Below are 21,611 nucleotides of genomic sequence, written 5' to 3'. Positions count from 1 at the left end.
ATGAACATTAACCAAGTTAACTTGGTTCAGTTAGTTAGACTGACATCTTGTTTCACGCCAGCACAGCTCGTCTTTGACTTGTTAGTTCACCGTCAGTTAGACCTGTGTCGTTTGCTAACGAGCTGTGGTTCTTTCTCTCTTGACCATTTATTGTGCAAATCTGGACACTGCTCACTGTTACTCCCAAACACTTTGGTCAGCATAACAACACTCATCTATGTTACACAAGGACACAGGAAGTGTGTGAAGTACAGTGTGTTCTACTTTAGTTCTGAGAAGATACAAAGTCGAAGGGCGCAGTGGGTTGGGCAGGCGCCCCATATATAGAGGCTACAGTCCTCGCTGCAGCAGGCCCCGGTTCAAATCCCGCATTAGACGGCCCTTTACTGCATGTCATTCCCCCTCTCTATGCCTCCCCATTTCCTGTCTCTCTCTACTATCCTATCCAATAAAGGCACAAAAAGCCCCAAAACAAAAAAGAGCAGTGACTTGGATGAAGATGAAAGTCAGGCCACATGAACAGTTCTGTTACAGAAGCTGAGAAAGGCCATACTTGCAAATATTTTTTTTAACCCGTTATCTCAAGATAACAAAGCTGGTTATCCCGATCTGACGGAATATTGTCAGAAGAATATGATTTTGACTGAACCTCATTCACTCAGTCACAGTAACTGTACTCCCTAGCAACAATCCTTAACACGTTAGCTGACGAGGACTGATCTGAAAATGATCTTGTATGAAAAGACACAGTGTGATTTCTGCCCTTGATTGAAATATTCTCTGATGATCAATGCGTCGTTCTGACATATTCATTTTACAGATCTAGGAGTTGCCGTCTGCATCTGATCTCTGATTGAGTAATTAAAATGAGAAAACAAGCTTTGTTATCTCCAGATAGCGGGAAAATTATCTCGTTATCTCGGGCTAACAAAAAATTATTTTCTCCAAATAATATCTTGTTATCTCGGAATAACAAGCTTTGTTATCTTGTGATAACGGGATAAAAAAATATCTGTAAGTTTGGCCTTTCTGCAGTCCTACAGTTAGGAGAGTTTATTTAAGATGTTGAGATGTTTGATAGTTTGTGTAAAACACTTCTCCTGTCTTAAGTTTGGTTAAGAACTATTCATTTGTGATGGCTTTTCCCTAATTAAGAATATATAACCCTAATTAGGAAGTTTCTGCAATATGACAAACTGATCGAATGACACCTGGTTAACAATAAAAGTCTATGAATATAATTCATTATTATGAGTTTTACAGTGTTAAGGACACAAAGTGAAATGTGGTTTGCTGTGTTAGATAAGACGAGTTAACAGGACTTCAATGAAGCTGTAGGGCTGACCTAAAGCACACTTGAACAGAGCCAAGGATATAATTAAAATGCCTTTGTTTAGTAAGGGCATATCAGAGTAAAAATTGCAAAACAAAATCCCAAAAAAGGGAGTAAAACGGCAACTGGTTTTGACCCCTGCAGGGTCTTCCTCAAGGCGTGGTTATAGAAGGAAGGGTCAGTGATCAGGACTCCCTGTTGTTGAAGTGAGAGAACAACTTTATACTTTAAAAGCTGATAAGCAGCTTTCATCAGTGTTTATTGGTAAAGGGTTGGTTTCAGAGGTTTTTATAAACCCCTGTACTTTCAGTTCACTAACCCTCCACCACGCCACAGAGAGGAGATGAAATCATTACACACAAACTGCTCTGAGCTCACAGGTGATGACTTCAGGTGACTCAGGTTTATCGATGTTTTTGATGGTACTTGTTACACCAATAAACAGGGTCAGCCTACAGACTCAGGGCTCTGGTGGTTTGTGAACTGGGTGGCCTGGGATCGAGTCACATGAGTATTTATTCAGTCCGCCCCTGATTTCTGTGGTCTTGTCTTATATAATAATCCAATTTATATCTGCTTTTTTCTACTTTCAGTAACTCTTTATTGGAGTATTATTAAGATTATATTTACACACAACTGTTCATTCCAGGGGCATTAATGAAATAAATGAAATAGAAAATAAAATAAAAAATAAATTAAGATAAAAGTACCATCTGTCTTTTTTTTTCCAACAACTCTTTATTGGAGTATTATTAACAGTATTTACACACACAACTGTTCATATAGGGACATAAATGAAATAAATAAAATAGAAATTAAAATAAATAATAAATTAAGATCACTGATCATTGGTCTTCTTTTTCTACAACTATTTATTGGAGTATCATTAACAGTATTTACCTGGAAGCTCAGAGCCAAACGGGTCACGGTCCTTTGCAAGCTTGTACATTCATGTGGACACGAGGGGCGGAGACATACTGGAAAACAACAGTGAATGATACGCAGAACCGGAGCAGTAAAATCGGAGCTCTCTGATTGAGTACAAGTGTTTGACTGACAGTCCCTCTAACCAATCACCAAATAGTATGTCTTCGCTGAGAATTTAACCAGATCCCTAAACTACCAGCGTCAGAGCATACTGTCCTCAGAAACGACGTCGGGCCATCCGTTCACTGTGAGGTCGACTCTGTCTGGGGCAGCGCCGCGAAATGTTGTGAAACCAGTTTCCCCTGACGGGAAGTGGGAGGTCCTAACGGAGAAGTACACGGACGTGACACTAATAATATCTTAAATTAATTTAACTTGTTTCGGCCATTGTTGGTCTCAGCCATAAAGAGACATGGTATCGATCTAGCAAAGATTATTCAGGGACCATAACTGACGCCAGTTAGGTGAGTAACAACCTCTTGCTTTTAACTGCGGAAACAATATGGCGTTAGCGTGGTTCACAGTGTTAGCTCCCAGTGCTAAATATTTAATTCGCAACACTGATAACTGTGTATATTGTTAGCATAAAGCTACCATCAACTGTTGGTATGTGCTTACTTAGAATGTACGGTTAGCCGCTTTTAGCTAACACTGCAATGAACCCTCATATAACAGAAGTATTTCTAAGCTATTCTCACCGTTACGCCTCGATGAGACTAACGTTCAAGTTAATAAGGATGTGATGTTTTAGACAGAGCTGATCTAACCTCTGTCTCCTCTTAACAGCTAGTCGTCATCATGGTGTCTGCGAGAGTGCTCCAGCTGCTGGGGTTAGCTTGCCTTGCCTCTGCTGTACCTACCACAGGTGGTCAGTATCATTTTACATTTTAACCCCTAATACAGAGCTGCAGCGATTACATATTATTGTAGTCTAACCCTGAGGTTAGCATCACCTTGGTTCCCTCATGTTAAAATTCCATTGGCTTTTGGATTACTTCTGAAAAAGAGTTATGTGACAGCAAGCAACACCACCTTATGATGTTTGAAGCCAAAAACCTATCATCAGAAGTAAAAAGCTAATGTTAGGTTATAAACCAACTACACCTCAGCTCAGCTTGTAGTTTGATTTAGCCCTGACCTCTTCTACAAAAGCTTTTCCTCTGACAGTGTTAAACACAACACAACAAGACTGTAAAGGTGGATTGGTGTCCAAGTTACTATGGTGAGAGTCAAGTCAAGTTATACTAAACCCTGATGATCAGCTCAGTTCACACATTTAAATCTGTTAGGCAGAAGTGATGGAAAGTTTAGTTTAGTTACTTTCAGCGTTACTGTACACTGTTGCAGCTGTTTAAACCTCATGAATCTAGTAGTAGTCAAGTCCTTTTGAGTCCTCTGTTTCAAGTCATGAAACCAAGTCAAAGTCAAGTCCAGTCTTTTCTCAGTGTTAGTGAAGCAAGTCTCAAGTCCTCAAATTTGTGACTCAAGTCCTCCACTTCTGCTGGTGCGTAGATCAGTTCTGGTGTTTGCTGCAATGACGTTTAACGTCCCCGACAACCTATGTAGTCTCATTTCGACACTTGTTAGCAACCGGCCTTTTTTAAGAGACGTAAAAGCTTAAAGAAATCAGGTTAGAGGTATTTACTGACGAATTTTATGTTGTAGAATAAAACGTAAGCTTGTGTTAACCACAGACCTTATTTCAATCATCTTACGAAAAACACATTGACTTTAGGAGGGAACTGGAGGTGCACAAATGTTAACTAACCTATTTCCAAGTTTTAGGACTCATCCCCGCAGCAGTCTATAGAGTATTATCATTCAATGGATACATTAACATCAGACTTATGTAACCTCAGAGTTGTCTATATTGCTGTCTGGATATTAAATGTCATGTGTTGCTGCCCTGGGATGGACACAGTACCATTCACACAGTTCAAGACAGTTTTACCCTGCATGCTGCCTTAAAGTACCTAGGAAAAATAGACTGTTCTGTTTACATTAGGGGTTACAGACATTCTGTGTACTCTTGGGGCCAAACGGATGTGTTGAATTTCCTTCCTCATAAAACATTTCAAAGCTGATTATTTTTCAATATTTTGAATTGTTAACATCGATGTTTCCTGAGTGGAAGCTTTGGTCTTTTTCTTGGTGCGTCATTACCCCCACCTGTTCATCAGTGTAATGACCTGAGACCAGTGGCCACTCCTGGCTTTTGCTGTGGTAGAGTCAATTCTCACAAGCTAGCAGTAGCTTGTACTTGGTGTAGCTTGGTCCTTAGCAAACATTGTATAAATGAACTCCTTACTTTTTCAACTTTCTCAGACAATGATAATGCCACACAGTGCTAAGCAGGTAATACTAGTCTCAATCAGTTACTGCAGTGCACACAGCTCAAAAATCTGTTTGTTTGAAAAGAGTGAAATAAGGTGGGCTGATGCAAGATTTACCTGAGCGGGTCTTAGTCTACCTAAGGGAGACACACATCATCAGGGGCCCCACTGAGAGGGTTTTGGGGCAGCTGATGTGCACTATATAGTGCTCTTTTAAGGGGGTTTTGTAGTTGTCATTGAAAAAATAAACCTATGAACCTATAAACCAGTATGAGGGGGGTCATTCAAGCCCTGTTTTTCCCTTAACATTTGCCTGGTTTCCCTGATGGTGCACCTCTGGTGCTGAGCAGCATTTCATGTTTTGGTGTCTGTAATCTTGGAGGGACAGGAAACAGACTATAGGACCAATGCACCACATCAAACTAAAATATAATCCAGTCAGCTCAGTGTATATACACAGTGTGTCTGATCACACCTGGTAATGAACTGCTACAGATACGTGTCACAACACAGCATCTCATTGAGGCAGTTTATCTGCTGAGACCACAGGGTTAGCTTAGCACAAGGGATAACCACCATGTTGGAATAACGGGTGTTGTTCCATTCTTCCCATTCTGCTGAGATTCAGTGAATGCATCCTATCAGTCAAACAGTTGACTTTGGTTTTGTTGTAGTACCAGGTTGAGCCACTAGGTGGTCTCCTGCCTCTTTAATGCTGCTGTTAAACACTGTTGTTGCTGATGAGTGTGTGATGTTGCTCTTCAGGTAATAACAACCATTTGGTGATAGCCCCCCAATCTCCGGTGCTGGAGATCGGGACCACCTTCACGGCTACATGCATGATCATCAACACAGCTGAAATTACAGCGGATGACCTCTACTGGGACCTGGCTAAGACCACTATACCCAGAGATCACTACACGAAGGTCAACAGCTCAGCTCTGAGCGTCACCCTCACTGTCATCAGTGAACAACGTGAATGGTTGTACTGCCTCTGTAAGAAGGTGTCCGCCAATGTTATCCTGAACGGAGGCAGATTTATTCACGGGATTTTACTCACTAAAGGCTGTAAGAATTTTTGATTTTTTCATTTTTTATTTAATACTGGTGGCTGAGATAAAGGAGGTTTAGTGTTGGGGGCTGTTTTCTGATGTTCACAGGTTAAGCCTGTATTTGTGTTAGTAATGATCATTTTACTACAAACAGTCTATTAGAAAGGAGAGTGAGAGCAGCTGTCTGATGTTAACATCCATGTGAGCCTGCAGACATACATCCTGTTTTAAATATGACGTACACAGGTTCGGGTTTACTGATCTGTGGATCATATCAAGTATTTCAGTCTGTTCAGTTTTAGCTTTCTATGGCTTCAGAATAAAGTCGGCTGAATCTCACCTGTCAAACCACAAAAGATGCCATGATTAGAAGTTGATACCACCCTCACTTATTTGTCTTTCAGATATTCAAACAGACATGTCTGTAAAAGTAAAGGCCACACTGTGTTGTTAAAAATGTCATTGTGTTCTTCCTCCTCTGTCAGATCGTCCAGAGAAGCCTGAGAACCTCACCTGTGTAGCTCTGCAGGAGAAGAAGCACATCTCTTCAACTGTCACCTGTCACTGGGATGCAGTGGGACGTCAGACCCTAGATGTTCCTACAATATACACTCTGTACTTCAGAGTCCTCTCGTGAGTACACCACCAGATGATTATTAATGTTTGTGGTTCATTATCAGCCTGATGAAATCAAATCAAACTGGTTCTTAAAGTAGCTGGAAGAATGTTGATAAAAGAGTTTTATTGCTGTAATTTAATGTTTGAGATGGCACGATTTTGATTGGTGGAATACAAGGCAGACAGCACCTGCTCATCGAGGGAGTGAACAACTACAGAGCAGTTATCTATCTTGTTCAGTGTTCAGAGACTCATAATAAAATTTGCGTTGTTGATACTGAAAACATGTATAGGTCTACTTTTTTCCACACAGAAAATCCACAGGAATTGATAAGGGAATCGATAAAGAATTGGATTGATTTATCAGAATCGAAAATGGCATTGGTATCAATAAAATGTTATCAATTCCCATCCCTATACTGTAGTGTAGGTCTGACTCCAGTGTAGGTCTGACTGTTGTGTTCCTCTAATGGTGTTAAATCCTATGTCAGCAGCGTTGCCTCCTACAACATGACAACGAGTGGAAACAGCGCCAAAATCTCTATGAGTGTGTTCCCTCACTTCATGGAGGTGGAGATCTGGGTGGAGGCTCATAACAAGCTGGGAACAGTGGAGACTGAGCACCTGAAGAGAGAATCTGGATATGTTGGTGAGTTCACTGTTGTACTGTAACATCATTAGGTTTCCTTTATGTTAACAAGCTCTGATCTAGGTCCAACACATGTATTCACTGTATTAACAGTGCTGGCTCTGCTGAAATGTGACTGATGATGATGATGATGATGATGATGATGATGATGATGATGATGATGATGATGATGATGATGATCACCGTCTCTCATAATGTTGACTGCGTGTTGTGTCTTTGTAGTGAAGACCAACCCTCCGGGAGACGTCGAAGCCATCTCAGAGCCGAGTTTTTCCACCTCCCTTCTTATAAACTGGACTCGTCCTATTGGTAAAGAATATGTGGCACTAACGTATCAGATCAGGTTCTGCAAAAATGCATCTCAAAGCTGGACCTATGTGAGTATGATTCACAAAAATGTTGATTTCACTAAACATTACTATGTAATATACATTACTATACATAACTGGTATTGGACTAAACACTGACTCCTTAAGATTTGAACTATGTCACACTGAAACTGAAACTGTTTGGTTATTGATTGAAGTGCAGGTGAGCAGGTGGGTCATACTGTCACACTCAGGTTTCTGATGAATGATAGAGACAGACAGGCTGGTCAATAATATTGTCATTTATTCACATTTCAGTCTAGTGTTCTGTAAATAAAGAGTTAGTGAAAGATGAATGTTGAACACAGATGGATAAATGAAAGGCATCACATAACTTCATCATCATAGAGTCTACATACATAAAACCTGGTGTCGTAGCCATGTATATCATATCCATGTCACAGAGTGGCCTGTAGTAAACCTAAGAAGAAATCTCACAGTGTGAAGGAGTCTTTAGTTCATTCAGTGCCTGAGAAGCAGCAGTTCTTCTTCTTCCTTTGTGACAGAGTATCTGCTCATGGTGTGTTTACTGCCTCCAGTGGTTAAAACAGTCACATACATCTAAATATGGGACCTGTATAATTCTAAGAATTACAACTTGAACGTCAGTGTTTGTCTTTATGTCTCAGGGAAATATTAGCTATGTCCCAATTCTGGGGCTGCATCCTTCAGAGCACGCGGTCTACGAAGGTGTGGCCCTTGGCAACACGTAACTATTTTTCACAAAATCTTTGTTGTATCCAAATCCAATACTTACATTTAACGATGTAATCCTCAGGCTCTCTGTTGGTTGCATTAGTGGTGTGCAATGACTCTTGGGATAGGTTTGGCAACACAGGATCCAACCGTTGCATCCTTCATTGCCCAGGAAAAGAAGGCCGCATTTGAAGGAGCCTTTCGAAACGCAACAGTCTAGTCGCGCCGCTGTGACGCAATAAGTCTTCGAATGCAACCTCTGAAGGACACGGCTCCTGAATTGGGACACAGCTATTGTTTTTGTTGTTGTGTGTCTGTGGATGTTTGGTCAGCTGACAAAATCAATAAAAACATGTCGTCATTGTCCTTCAGGTACCTCTTGGGGAGACAGCCAAGGACATACAATCCTTCAGGATCCAGTATCTTCAGCCAGACACGATGTATGTCACTCAGGTTCGCTGTAAAAATTCTAAAGAAGGATACGGTCACTGGAGTGAGTGGAGTCACCGCGCTGTCAAGAGGACGCCAGAGGGCCGTGAGTATGACTGTCTGTTCACACCATGTTTACTACATAAACATAACTGACCACTACATACAACTAGTTTTCACAGAAAGTTGAAAGACTTGAAGGTTGTTGAACTCATTAGTTTGTAACGCCTGATAGATGCAGTATGAATCCTCATTTCTTCACACCTGTCTGCAGGTGTTTCAGTATCTAAACAGAATGTGGTCTGATCCCTGTTAAAGGAAACCACTGTGTGCAGGTTGAAGAGCACATCTTAGTTTTTAGCCTCATTGTTTGGTCCCAACACACTGACAGAAACATTAACCCATACGTTGAACCATAGATGTAGAGAGATACAGTGAGATGATTTGGTATTATAAAAGCTTTGTTTGTCTTTTTCTTCTTCTTCGGCTCAGGACCAACAGGTAAACCAGATTTATGGAGGGTAATTTCTGAGGAGGGCGGCATCGGTGAACGACGAGTGCAGTTTCTGTGTAAGGTAAATACCCACATGACACAAACACTGTTACACCTAATAACACTAATATTAGATAAATTTTAGATATTATTTATTATTTATCAGTCTCATTTATTCCATCAGAATTTGTGTTTGCAGAGCTGCTCATGCAGTACAAATATGTGAATATTAAGTAAATGAGGAGCTAAATATCAAATATCAACATACCGTCATCCACTGTGACATGCAGTGACTCAATGTTACTTAATGCTCGCCCACTTAAAGTAATTCAGAAGGTTAGCCCATTTATATATTAAATAAGTAAATACAAACAGTAATATTATTGATATTATTATCAATGTAATTAATGAATGAATTAATAGATAAGTTATTACTATTATTAAAACAATACTATTATTTATGTGGCTTTTTGTATTTAAAAACAAAACATCAAAATCATGAAAACTAGAGACTTCTAACTGCCCAGACCACACAGAAACTGGAGCCTGAGCAGGACTCTACTGTCTCTACTGTCAGAGCTGAACAGTGTTTCAGGATAAACCCCACTCACTGTTAAATGTGCTTTTAATTTGAAGGACAAAAGAAAGACCAGCCTGATTCTTTTAAAGCAGCTTTTAATTTTTTTATTGGTATGTACAGAACAGAAAAACGATATATATACTGTATATAATCTGAATGTATACAGAGAAATGTAGTTAAAGTTGTCAGCAGTGTAATGAGACTCAGAGCAGCTTCAGTCTAGCTGGTGATTATTGTCAGCAGAACTTTTTGATGCTGATGCTGACGGGTAAACTTCAGCATGTGACTCTGTCCTGACAGGATCCTGTGACTGCCAATGGAAGGATAATCAGGTTTGACATGAAGATCCAAGGCCAGAGGGGAAAAGTCATGAATGGAAGTTTGGAGTGGGAGAGGATTCCTGTCAACAAGTCAGAGGAAGACTACAGCTCTACCCGGACGAATATCACTTTCCTTAAAGAGATTTACCTGGCTGACAGGAAGTCCATCATAGTGGATGTCATCGCCGTCAATTCTGTGGGGAAGTCTGCTCCGGCATCATTAGTCGTCCCTGAACGAGCACTCGGTAGGTCTCCATGGTAACATTGGGCTACAGGCCACAGTATATGATCTGAACAGCTGCAGGTATTATTCTCAGTTCTTCAAATTAGTTGGTCCTTCAACTGAGCGGCGTAGTCCAGGTGTTATGTTTACATGATTTCAGGGTATTTTGCTTTAATTATCAAGTGGACCACAGAGTGATGACTGGAGACAGAGAAGCTGTCAATCACATGTATGGAACTGAGGACACAGTTAATCCCTGAACCATCAGGGTATTCCAACTAGGTAGTTCGACTGACATGTGCATCCATGTGTTCTGTGTATTACAGTGTGACGTGTTGTTGAAACACACAGCTAATAATCTTGTATGTTCACCTCCCTGTGCAGTGCAGGCCCTGTCACTGATCACTCCACTGACAACTCAGAGTTAGCATTAGCATTAGTAGACAGGATTCTGTGGAAGCTGTTGTGTTCAGATATTTTTGCAGGTTAGCACAACCTGTCATATGAATCAAGGCATCATACATATTCATGATGATGAACAACACAAGGCAGCACATTGTGCTTTAATTACTGATTTGGACATGAACACACTCGCTATAGGCAGCTCTGTTCACTGTGAAGGACATGACATGAAACACGAGTCAGAGTCGCGGTTTAGAAGAATCTCATTAAAAGTTTCAGTGGAGGACGATGAAGATTCAAAATCAGGAGGAAGTTGCTCGGTGAAGGTTCATGGTTCTGATGAGAGTGTTTCAGACAGAATCTTATACATTGTTAATTTAGAGTAGTGATCTGCCTGTCATCATTTACTTAAAAACATCTCCACAGGAAGTAGTGGATGGTAGAAACCATTGAGAAACATAGTGATGAAGATGTAGCTCAAAACATGACATGATCATCATCATCAAGAGCTCCATGTTAAAGGTCAGACACAGCTTCATACAGGTCACTCATCTTTAACAACGTGAATGTGCATAGTGACACCTGGTGGTCAGAGTGTATCATCACAGGCAGATAGATCTGGAAATGATTGATAGTGATATTGAATGTGATAACCAGCGACCCATCATGATAAAGTTAATATGAGCCACAGATCAGCCTCATATTACTGTTTTTAACTGTTGGACAAGAACAGAAGCAAGCTGAGACAGGTGTGTGCATGTTAACACACCAGAGTGAGATGTCTTCAAGTGGAGAAAATCTACCTCTCAATATAAATAATATAATGATAGACGTTCCATATCCACATGTTCCTCTCAGGTGTAGTTACCTGAGCTGAGCTGCTGAGTGTTCCTCATCATGTACCTGAGAGAGAGAGATAGATAGATACATACATACACACATACATACAAATTCATGTAGTTCTAAACTGGTTTAGGTCTGAATGTCTGTGGTGAGACGGGTCTTTTAAATGATCATACTACTCTTTATGTTGAGGCCTGTTTACCACACATTATGTGCTTCTGACAAACCACTGATGGTAATGTTTGTTTTCACATGTGTTTGATAACCACTGTATTTAATGTCTTAACAAGTGTGAACCCGTCACATGAATGTGTGTGACACCTTTGACTGATCTGAACAGGAAACACAGTCCTAACAAAAACTGTGAAGACTTTCCATCAATTGTGTGTGTGTGTGTGTGTGTGTGTGTGTGTGTGTGTGTGTGTGTGTGTGTGTGTTACAGAGCGTCCCCCGGTGGAAGGGCTGAGGGTGTGGTCCGATGGGAGACAGCTGTGGCTTGAATGGACACCCCCAAACAGATCAACTGTGTCAGAATACGTGGTGGAGTGGATCACTGGAGATCAGGTGGACTGGCAGAGGGAGAACAGGAGTACCAGACTCACTGCCATTAAAGGTGAGTCTGTCAGTTCAAGGTGTCATATAAAATCTGTCCTCATTGAAAATGAACCACTCTGACCCTGTAGATGTGTAAAATGATGTGGTCAGCTGAGGTCTGTATACTGACAGGAGATCATCAAAATAACCAGGTGTTGTGGATTTCAGTCTGAACACTGTAGAAACTTCAAACCTTTGATTATGATCCATCAGTGCTTGTGGTGTGTCTCAGACACTCACCTAAATATGAAAGACAAAGTCTGAACCTGAGTGAGTCACATGTTCAGAGTAGCTACTAGAACTGCAGAAATACAACAGTGATACACACTGCTACACACGTTTATACCTGTGGTGCATGCTTGCATGCGTGTGTGTGTGTGTGTGCATGTTGATAGTGGTCCAGGCCCTGAATGTTTTCACTGCAGTCATGGTACAGGGCGCCCTAGTGGTGATGTGGTAAACTGCAGCTTGCAGAACCACACCAGTGTGTCTGCGGGTTTAATGTCTGTAACTACATCATGGATTGTCGTGTGCTTTCACACGTTGTCTGTAGACTTCATTGTTGTTGAATATATTTTTTCCACTGTTGTTGATCCATCACAGTCAACATCAGGTCTGTTCTGCATCACCTCACAGTACCAGTGACTAGTCCAGATGTGATGCTCATTATGTTAGACACATGACCAAGCTGAAGAGTGTGTTATAGATTTTCATACTCATGGAAACTGATAGAATCACAGCCACATGGATCAGTGGGTGAAATACAGTATATTCAAATTGCTATAACACAGCAGGAGGGTTTGGTAAATGGTCAGTTCTTATGTAAAGTAACAGAATTTGTAATTAAAGTGTAACCAACACAACTGACACTTCACAGACTGAGTGATGAAGGATGAAACGCTGTTAAATCATCATTTCTTCTAGCTGATGCTGATCGAGTGAAACACTGATAAAGTTGGATGATGTGTTCATAATGAGAGAACAGTATTATGTGTTGTGAAGTAATAATGAAGAAATGACATGATAAATATCTTGTTGAAAAGTGTAAAGGTTCTTGTTATAAGAAACGTTTCTCGTTATATAAAACTGAGACAATCTATTTCCTGTCATGGTGGCAGTAACGTGCTGCTGCAGACTCAGCTCTAGATCTTTATTATTATTTCCTCTGTGAAAACTGAATTCAAACTGGATGCAGCTGTTCTCCATGAAAGACTTCAGCGTCCTTCAAGTCTACAGGGTGTCATACTGAGATGCTGGATTTGGGTGGAGTACCACTTCACGTATCCTCAACTTGTACAGATTTTATTCAGACATATAATTTCATCTGTGGTCTCGATGTTGAATCTAGGACACCTCGAGAAGTTTGTTTGCTACACCGTGTCTGTGTATCCAATCTACAACCGAGTGGCTGGGAAGGCAGTGAGGGTCGAGGCCTTTCTGGAGCAGGGAGGTAAGACTACACTCACTGTTGGTGGGAAAATCACTGTATGTGGTTGTAAATATTAAAAACAGCTCAGGATTAGATTATGTTTATAACCAGCAGCTCTTTCTGTTGACTTTTAATTCATGTCACCATGAAAAATGACTGATTCAGTCATGAAAGAAAAATAAATCTAAATAATGTCATTGAAAATATGTGTTTGAAATTTGACACACAGCCTGGAACTTCTACCTCTAGAGGGCTCTCAATCAAAACAATGAGACAGAGTTAAGTGATGTTGTGGGATCATCAGAATCTTCTCCCTGTTAATATTCATTCAGTGTTGTTCAGGAGGTTTTTTAGCAGAGGTCTCCTCTTCTCCAGAACAAACAGACCAGCTGATGAAAATAAAAGTTTCATGTTAAAAATCAGAGACTCTCTGACTGTTCAGCAGAAACAGGAGGTGTCAGAGCGGCCAGGAGCTGAGCTGCTGCTGCTGATGTTTACTCAGCTTGTTTCTCTGATAACTTAAGATCCAGACTTCTGATGACTAAGATCCTTTATCCGAGTTGAAAACCAAGATGTAAAAAATTTATCTCACGGTGTTGTGATCCAGACAGTCACAACACTGACACATTAACAAAGAGGATATGATGTCATTGACTGATCTTAAAGTCAGTGTATATGTGACTTAAGATGAGGTTCAGTTGTATGATTGACATGTCCAATGCTGTTGTTCTCGCAGCTCCTCTGGAAGGTCCTGTGTTGGAATTGAACGGTAAACCGGGACGTAACCACGCTGAGGTAACGTGGACGGAGATTCCCCCACACAGCCGACGAGGCTTCATCACCAACTACACAATCTTCTACTCCAGTGTCACAGAGAAACACAGTATGTACCCGTCACATGGTTCCTGTTAGATCTGAAGGTTTTATTGACGGTGTCCTAACTGCTGACGTGTGTTTTACAGGTGTGTTAGTTCCGGGTAACATCACCTCATACACTCTGACCTCACTGTCAGGAAACACCAGGTACGAAATGTGCGTCATGGCCTCGACCATCGCAGGCTCAGCCACAGGCATCTGTCACGCATTCACCACTCCCAAGTACGGTGAGTGTGACCTTTCCTACGTTCAGACATGTCTCGGAGTCAGGTTTTAATTTTCCAAACACACATTATATTCATAATGTCTGGAGAGCAAAAGTCATAATGTTATATATTAGTGGATTTGTTGGTACTGGTGTAAGGGGGATGCGTCAGAGTGACGGGATCAGGATCAGCTGGAGCTAATATGAAGGTGTAGTTTCCACATGTTTTCCAAACTGACACTAAACCTGTCCTTAAAAAACACCATCAGATCTGATCCAGCTGCACATGAACTGTGGCTGAGGTCAGTGTAAAGACCACATGAAGTAGAAACACACAAAGTTTGTGTCCCTGATCTTTTGTTCAGTAGATTTCCTCCTGTGTGTTTGCTCTAACTACAGTTTTCCTACAGAAACACAGATCAACACTCAAACATAATTCTCATGTATCATAGATGTAGAGAAACTATGAACCAAAGGAGATAGATACCTGCAGGTGTGATGTGGGGTGATGAAGGGTGGGAGCGGTGCAGGTGAAGTCTGTTCACAGATGTTGACTGGCTCTGATGTCATCTTCTCTGTTTGTCCCTCAGAGGACGGAGTGATCGAGCTCATCGTGGTGGGCGTCAGCCTTGGCTTTCTGTTTGTCTTTGTCATGACGATGCTGCTTTGTTTCTACAAAAAAGATGTGTAAGTTCCACTGAAACACCTGAACATGTTGTTGTTGTTGTTGTTGTTGTTGTGGTGAAGCTGCACCGGAGGGTCCCATCCCTGGAGTGCAGTTTTTCAGGTTTACCTCAGAAACTGTTTGAACTGTACACCACAGCTCACCAAGCCCATAACTCAGATACGCTGTGAACGACAGCATGTTAATAGTGATTGTAGTGGTATCCACAGTGCCGCAGCTCATGTGTGACCACCACTGACTGTTTTCTGTCTTACAGGATCAAGAGGAACTTCTGGCCTCAGATACCAAACCCTGGAGAGAGCACCATTGGAAACTGGTCTCCTGATTATCCTTTGAAAGTAAGGACTTCCTGTGCACTGACACACAGGGTTTACCAAGCAGTTTACCTACACACTGTATCCATAGAACCTGCAGAGGTTTGCCTGGATGAAGCAGAGTCCAAACACGTTGCCACCGCACTGCAGCCGCTCTACAACCAAGATAAAAAGATAAAACCAGTTCCAGTGTAAGATGGAATAAAAAGACAAACTAAATAAACTCAGGCTTTGATAACATGATGTTTTAAGAAGGTCACAGACTCAGCCAGTCTGATTTCCTCAGGCACCTTCCCTGCTACACCCTTCACAGGCTGCTGGAAACCTCCTGCAGAATTTAGGGTCCACCTGAAAGCATGCTTATTCCCAGAGAGAGACCATACTATCATCATGTACACTTACAGACTGAGTTTCTGTTCATATGCGTTATGAAATCACAGCAGATTGCTGTAGGTAGACTGAAATAGAACGCAAGTGTCAGACACTTGAAATTTGTCATCAACACTGACTTTAGTGTCACATGTTTATCTGTGGGTAATAACAGTCAGTTTTTAGCCTGATTATAACTCAGTGTTTCTCTTTGTCGTCCTCTGCAGGCAGAGACACCAAAGGAGAACTGTCTGTCAGGCATCAGTGTGCTCGATGTGGATGTGTGTGATGCAAAGTGTGTGTTTGAGGAGGATAAGACCAGTCTTCCTCTGAAGAAGGACAAGTATATGTCTGAGGAGCACAGCAGCGGGATTGGCGGCTCCTCCTGCATGTCCTCGCCTCGCCAGAGTGTGTCCGACAGCGATGAGGGCGGCGACATGGCCGACACCACAGCCAGCACCGTCCAGTACTCCTCTGTGGTGGCCTTCAGTGGCTACAAAGGTCAGACCCCAAGCTCCCAACCCCAGCAGGGCATTTTCTCCCGGTCCGAGTCCACGCAGCCCCTGCTGGACTCTGAGGAGAACCCAGACATGCTGGTGCAGGAGCGTTACCCCCGACAGTCCTGCTTCACACACGCCACAGGGAACGAAGACAGCACCAACCAGCTAGAGGCGGAGCAGCAGGAGATGCTGGAGCCTCTGGACTTCTGCTCCCTGGAGGAGGACTCTGAGCAGACGGCACCTACAGATGAGCAGTCAGCTGACTGGCTGCCAGCAGCACCAGTCTCCAGCTACATGCCTCAGCTTGGTGGCTACAGGCCACAGTAAGACCACAGATGGACCTGATCCTAGGGTCACCTGTGTCAGTGCTTCTGTGCCTTTGTTAATGTGCATTTCAAGCTTCTGAAGAAGACCAGTGCCTCTTCTACATATACATAGTCAAGGAAGCTCTGGGAGATGTAAATACAATGTGAATAGGAGCTTGGAGCAATAGTTTGCTTTGCATTCACATGAACATTTACATATCTTTATCGACAATGATGGTCAATCATACGTGACAAGTGTATGTGGACGCTCTGACCGTGACACAGGTGAAGCTCAGACTGAGGAGTGCCAGGTGCTGCAGCATGCAGCCTCTGTCTGTGCTGCAGCACCCTCTGGTGGAGGAGTCTCACCTCTGCAAGGATTGTTACATTGACATTAACGTACACACAGTATGTTTTCAGCTTCAGTATATGCACTGCACATGAATGTAACACAAGTTCACACTGACATGTACAGGTAATGATGACGGCGCATGTTCAAATAAAAAACTTAACTGAAGGAAACAGAACAGTCATATGACTAATGTTCAGTTTAAAGATGAATCCACTGCTTCATCAGATCATCTATAGAAGCAGGTGACTCCGCTCTGACCCATGTTGACTGTGGATACTAGAGATGAAACGGCTTCACATTAAATCACTTAAAAATGACACAACATTACTGTTTAAATTTTAATTATCACTCTAACTGTGGTTAATTAAACTCACGTTAGGTACTGTCCTACGGTGGCCCTAAGAGCTCAACGCACTGCAACTTAAGAAAACACATGCAAACAGACAAAACACAAACTTCAGAAAACATCTTCATCAGTTTGAAACCTCTGAAAAGTGATGAACCTGCTGGGACGCACTGGTTGTTCAATGCATGGTGACCTGTGAGGTTACAAACATTGAACAATAAGTGCACATGGATCATATGTATTAGATGTATTATAATACATCCATGCAAGTGCGTCCCAGGTCCATCACTTTTAGTGTCCCCTGAAAACACTAACATTGTCGTCTCTGTTTCTTGCAGCACATTTGTGTATTTGCTTATGTTGTGAGTATTTGCAGCTCATGTTGTCAAACTGATGAAGATGTTTTCTGTATTTATTTGTGTTTTGTCTATTTGCATGGGTTTTCTTAAGTTGCAGTGCATTGAGCTCTCATGGCCACTGTACTGTAGCATCAATTAGGAACAGTCTCCAAGACACATGCGCAGCAAGCAACGTGGAATGGTTTAGTGTCAGTCAGAACATGGAGGAGGGCAGTGACAGTTTCAGCCTTCTGACAACCTTTACACTAAAATGAGCAGGTAAACCTCTTAAAAGCTGATTGATTCCTTTCACACTGTCCGAGGAATCTGTCTTTCTGTTCAGGGAGGACACACACAACTGCAGACTGATCGGCTAGCAGCAGTGGGAGCTGCTAGCTGATCAGTGATCCCACACAATCGGTGATTGTGTTTTTCAAACTTATTTCAGGGCTGCAGCTCACTCTTTCATCCCTGAGCACAGTTTAAAGTTACAGCAGGAAAATAATAATAATACATTTGTTACTCCCTTGTTGACAGAGTGGACATGCAGCAGGGAAACCCAGTAGTGCTCTGGTCCCTTTTTATTATTTTAATGTTTCAATGCAAACTAAAAGTGCTGCTGATTATTTTATCTATAGTTTCCATTTGGACTTTACTTATTGAACATTTCCAGCACATTTTAACAATAACACTGATAACCGTGATCATTTAGCTCACTATCATGATGATATTAAATTTTTATACCGTTTCATCTCTAGATACCACATTCAGAGATGATCCCTCCTCCAGTCTGTGTCAGAGGAAGCATCGCTGCCACCTCCTCCTCCTCCTCCCTCTGTGTTCACACACAATATACTGTCATCACTAACAGCTGTGGTCTTAGTCTCTGATGGACCTGACAACTATCAGCTCCATGATTCACAGTAAACAAATCTCACTGAGAACAATCAACACATTTCTGATTTCTGCTGCCATCACTACATACAGCTGTGAGTAGTTATCACTGTGACCTGAGTCACTCTCAGAGCTGAAGGGTTCACTCAATATTCTTTATAATAATGTGTTGAATATTGTGAGAGGAGCTAGTGGAGACCAGAAGAGGGGACTGAGATTGATCAGGTGACACAGACATCACACACCATCAATCATCATGTGGAGAAAAAAAGCTGTTTGTTTAACGACCCATGTGATAAGTGACATTTTAATGAAGGTGGAGTGGCTGGAAACACCTGGAAGAGGTCATGTGTCTCATTAGCTGCAGACGACAGTGAACTGTAAAAGATCATCATATGAATGAAATAAATATGAAATATTAAAATAAATCTTTTAACTAACACGATGGTGTCAGCTGTTGTTACTGTGCTTCACACTTTACCTCATAGTTTAACATCTGATGATACAGAGGCTTTTTCCTCTGAACATTTAGACAAAAAACAAATACATTTTGAGTCACTAAGTCAAATTTGTCCTTTTGACAGTGTCTAGCGATTCATATCTCATATATTTGATTTATCATATAGTTATTTCTATTATGTGCAGCATTTAGTCTGTTTTGTCCGGACAGAAGAGGCATGGAAGAAGAGAACACTTAGTCTTAATAATGAAGCAGTGTCTCTGCTGAGATAGACTTTATTAAGTAAATGTGTATTTTCTCTTTAAGAATGATTCTTTATTGAATAAAACGAGCACTGGATGATTCTCTGGCATCATTTCCTCAAATCAATAATCGATAAACATGTTGGGATCAGCTGCAGATGATGTGGATCCAACTCCTCCTGTGTAAAGCCTGTCTCTTTAACTGAGGTATTCTCAGGACGGGGAGGGAGGGGGGACTGGGTTCATCGGGTTCATGTAGTATTGGACGCCTCCTCCCATTTCAGGTTGGCTGCTTCCCTGGCTCCTCGGCGCACGGGGCGGCTGTAAGGCTCATAGGTGATGGAGGACGGCGGTGAAGTTTGCGGAGGAAACGACTGAATAGTGGAGCTTGACCTTTATTCGGGACGCAGAGGCTCGATCAGCTGATGAACAGAACTAGCTGCCATTTTCAGGTCATTCGAGGCGTCGGGCTGAGCTGAGCGGCTCCTGCCGGGTGCATGAATAAACCCGCTTCATTCGTCTGAGAGTCGCCCACTGGGATGGGGGATCGCTTTGTCCTGGTCTGTCTGCTGGAGGAACATAAACCATGATGGCTGATGGATGTTGCAGAGGGATGGACAGAGGCAGGGGGAAGATTGCATCAGACTCTCTGCCGAGACCCACATATCCCCAGCAGTACGTCCAGAGCGGGTCGCAGCAGCAGCAGCAGCAGCAGCAGCAGCAGCAGCAGCAGGGCAATGACATCCAGGAGTTAGCTTCCAAACGCGTCGACATCCAGAAGAAACGCTTCTACCTGGACGTGAAGCAGAGCGTCCGCGGACGCTTCCTCAAAATCGCCGAGGTGTGGATCGGGAGAGGCCGCCACGACAACATCAGGAAGAGCAAGCTGACGCTGTCCATGTCCATGGCCCCAGCGCTTCGCTACTGCCTGGGAGACTTTATAGATTATTACGCCCGGATCGGGCTGCGGGGGGGCCTCGCGCCGCCGCAGCTCGAGGAGCACAGCAACAACGGCCAGGGCCGCGCGCACGAGTCCCGCAGGAGAGCGCAGGAGCAGCACGCGGCGCTGTCTCCCACCGGATCCGCGGTGTCCGACGACCATGCCCACCGCGTCCTCAAGAGCGAGTTCATCGAGAGGGACAACAGAAAGTACTTCCTGGACCTGAAGGAGAACCAGAGAGGCCGGTTCCTCCGCATCCGGCAGACTGTCAGTAAAGGACACGGCACCATGGGCTACTACGGCCAGGGTATCGAGCAGACCATCGTGCTGCCCGCGCAAGGGCTCATCGAGTTCAGAGACGCGCTGTCGCAGCTCATCGAAGACTACGGCGACGAGGACAGCGACGACCGCGGCCGAGCCGGGTCTAGGAACCACGACGACAGCCCCGAGCTGCCGGAGGCCGCGTCCTTTCGCGTGGACAACAAGAGGTTTTACTTCGACGTCGGCTCCAACCGGTACGGTATCTTTTTAAAAATCAGCGAGGTGCGGCAGCCGTACAGAAACACCATCACGGTCCCGCTCAAAGCCTGGGCCCGGTTCGGAGAGAACTTCATCCGGTACGAGGAGGAGATGCGACGGATTTTCTCGTGTCACAAAGAGAAGAGGACAGACGGCCGTCAGGACAGCGAGGAGCAGGACTGACCTTCACAGGAGGCGGTCTGTGATGGTCCCGGGGTCCGTGTCCTACCTTGACTTTGTGGCTCATCTGCCAAGGGCTGGTAACGACTCATCAACCTGCCAAGAAGTCATTCACTCATTAGCCTGATGCTACATCATGTCTCAGTGCTGGGTCCTGCACTTTAGCCACTTAGCCCCCCCCTCTTTAATTTTAACAGTGCACTGTCACACAGGTGTCACACAGGTGTCACACAGGTGACACATGGTGAAGCCACTTTAACATGTGTTGGTTCACAGCACTAACACATGAAGTTTATGAATCTGAGCTCAGAGTGGTTCAGTTTTTATCTAAAGTACAAATGAAGAAATTATTCTAAGAAGAAAATAAAAGTTTAGTGATGATATTTATATTTAAATTCAAAGTAGGAGTGTGGAATTAGCTTGTTTGGGGCCCCCTGCTGGCCCCTGAGCTTGAAGCAGGAACTGAGAGCAACACACACTAGCTGCATCAGCTGAGGCTGCAGCACACACTGCACCGCCTGCAGAGGAAGAGGAAGGAGTGAAGGTGCAGCCTGCTGCTGTACCGAGGGTGCAGGGGGTCAGTGGAGAGACCGGCTCAGTGCTGCTGTGTGTTGCCCCTCAGTCTGTGGCTACACTGGAAATCCATTATTCATCATAACAAGTACAATTTAATTAACATTGCTACATTTCACACACACACACACACACACACACACACACACACACACACACACACACACACACATAGGTCATATTGTGTAAAATGAACTGACGCTTCCTGGTTGGTGAGCTGAGCA

At 43.0% G+C, this 21,611-nt stretch overlaps 2 protein-coding genes across 4 annotated transcripts; both read left to right on the top strand.

Annotated features, from left to right (window-relative positions):
* Window positions 1-2,490: 2,490 nt before the first annotated feature.
* il6st (interleukin 6 signal transducer) lies at window positions 2,491-18,915 on the top strand. Of its 3 annotated transcripts, none has more exons than XM_022744412.1 (16): window positions 2,491-2,724; window positions 3,047-3,128; window positions 5,359-5,661; window positions 6,131-6,278; window positions 6,755-6,912; window positions 7,135-7,289; window positions 8,349-8,511; window positions 8,898-8,980; window positions 9,779-10,043; window positions 11,709-11,879; window positions 13,209-13,310; window positions 14,026-14,172; window positions 14,252-14,392; window positions 14,961-15,057; window positions 15,312-15,393; window positions 15,966-18,915. In XM_022744412.1, exons 2-16 carry the CDS (start codon window positions 3,059-3,061, stop codon window positions 16,563-16,565), a joined length of 2,685 nt encoding a protein of 894 aa, XP_022600133.1. In that variant the 5' UTR covers window positions 2,491-2,724; window positions 3,047-3,058; the 3' UTR covers window positions 16,566-18,915. The 3 variants fall into 3 exon arrangements, with proteins under 3 accessions (XP_022600133.1, XP_022600135.1, XP_022600136.1); XM_022744414.1 differs by having other exon boundaries at window positions 6,758-6,912; window positions 15,966-16,565; XM_022744415.1 differs by lacking the exon at window positions 5,359-5,661 and having other exon boundaries at window positions 15,966-16,565.
* A 52-nt stretch (window positions 18,916-18,967) lies between these two features.
* On the top strand, window positions 18,968-20,966 carry purg (purine rich element binding protein G). Its single transcript, XM_022744416.1, has one exon. It carries the CDS (start codon window positions 19,762-19,764, stop codon window positions 20,815-20,817), a length of 1,056 nt encoding a protein of 351 aa, XP_022600137.1. The 5' UTR covers window positions 18,968-19,761; the 3' UTR covers window positions 20,818-20,966.
* The last annotated feature ends 645 nt before the right edge of the window (window positions 20,967-21,611 follow it).

This window comes from Seriola dumerili, unplaced genomic scaffold (genome assembly GCF_002260705.1).
Source record: "Seriola dumerili isolate Sdu_G_001 unplaced genomic scaffold, Sdu_1.0 BDQW01000081.1, whole genome shotgun sequence".
Taxonomy (NCBI): Eukaryota; Metazoa; Chordata; class Actinopteri; order Carangiformes; family Carangidae; genus Seriola; species Seriola dumerili.
Note: the sequence above shows the minus strand (reverse complement) of the source record. Positions and strands in the feature narration are given on the sequence as shown.

Coding starts and splice junctions, on each gene's coding strand:
- purg (XM_022744416.1), top strand. CDS start 19,762: ATGATGGCTGATGGATGTTGCAGAGGGATGGACAGAGGCAGGGGGAAG.
- il6st (XM_022744412.1), top strand. CDS start 3,059: ATGGTGTCTGCGAGAGTGCTCCAGCTGCTGGGGTTAGCTTGCCTTGCC. Junction 8,981..9,778: donor GAGTGCAGTTTCTGTGTAAG/GTAAATACCCAC, acceptor CTGTCCTGACAG/GATCCTGTGACTGCCAATGG. Junction 11,880..13,208: donor CAGACTCACTGCCATTAAAG/GTGAGTCTGTCA, acceptor TGTTGAATCTAG/GACACCTCGAGAAGTTTGTT.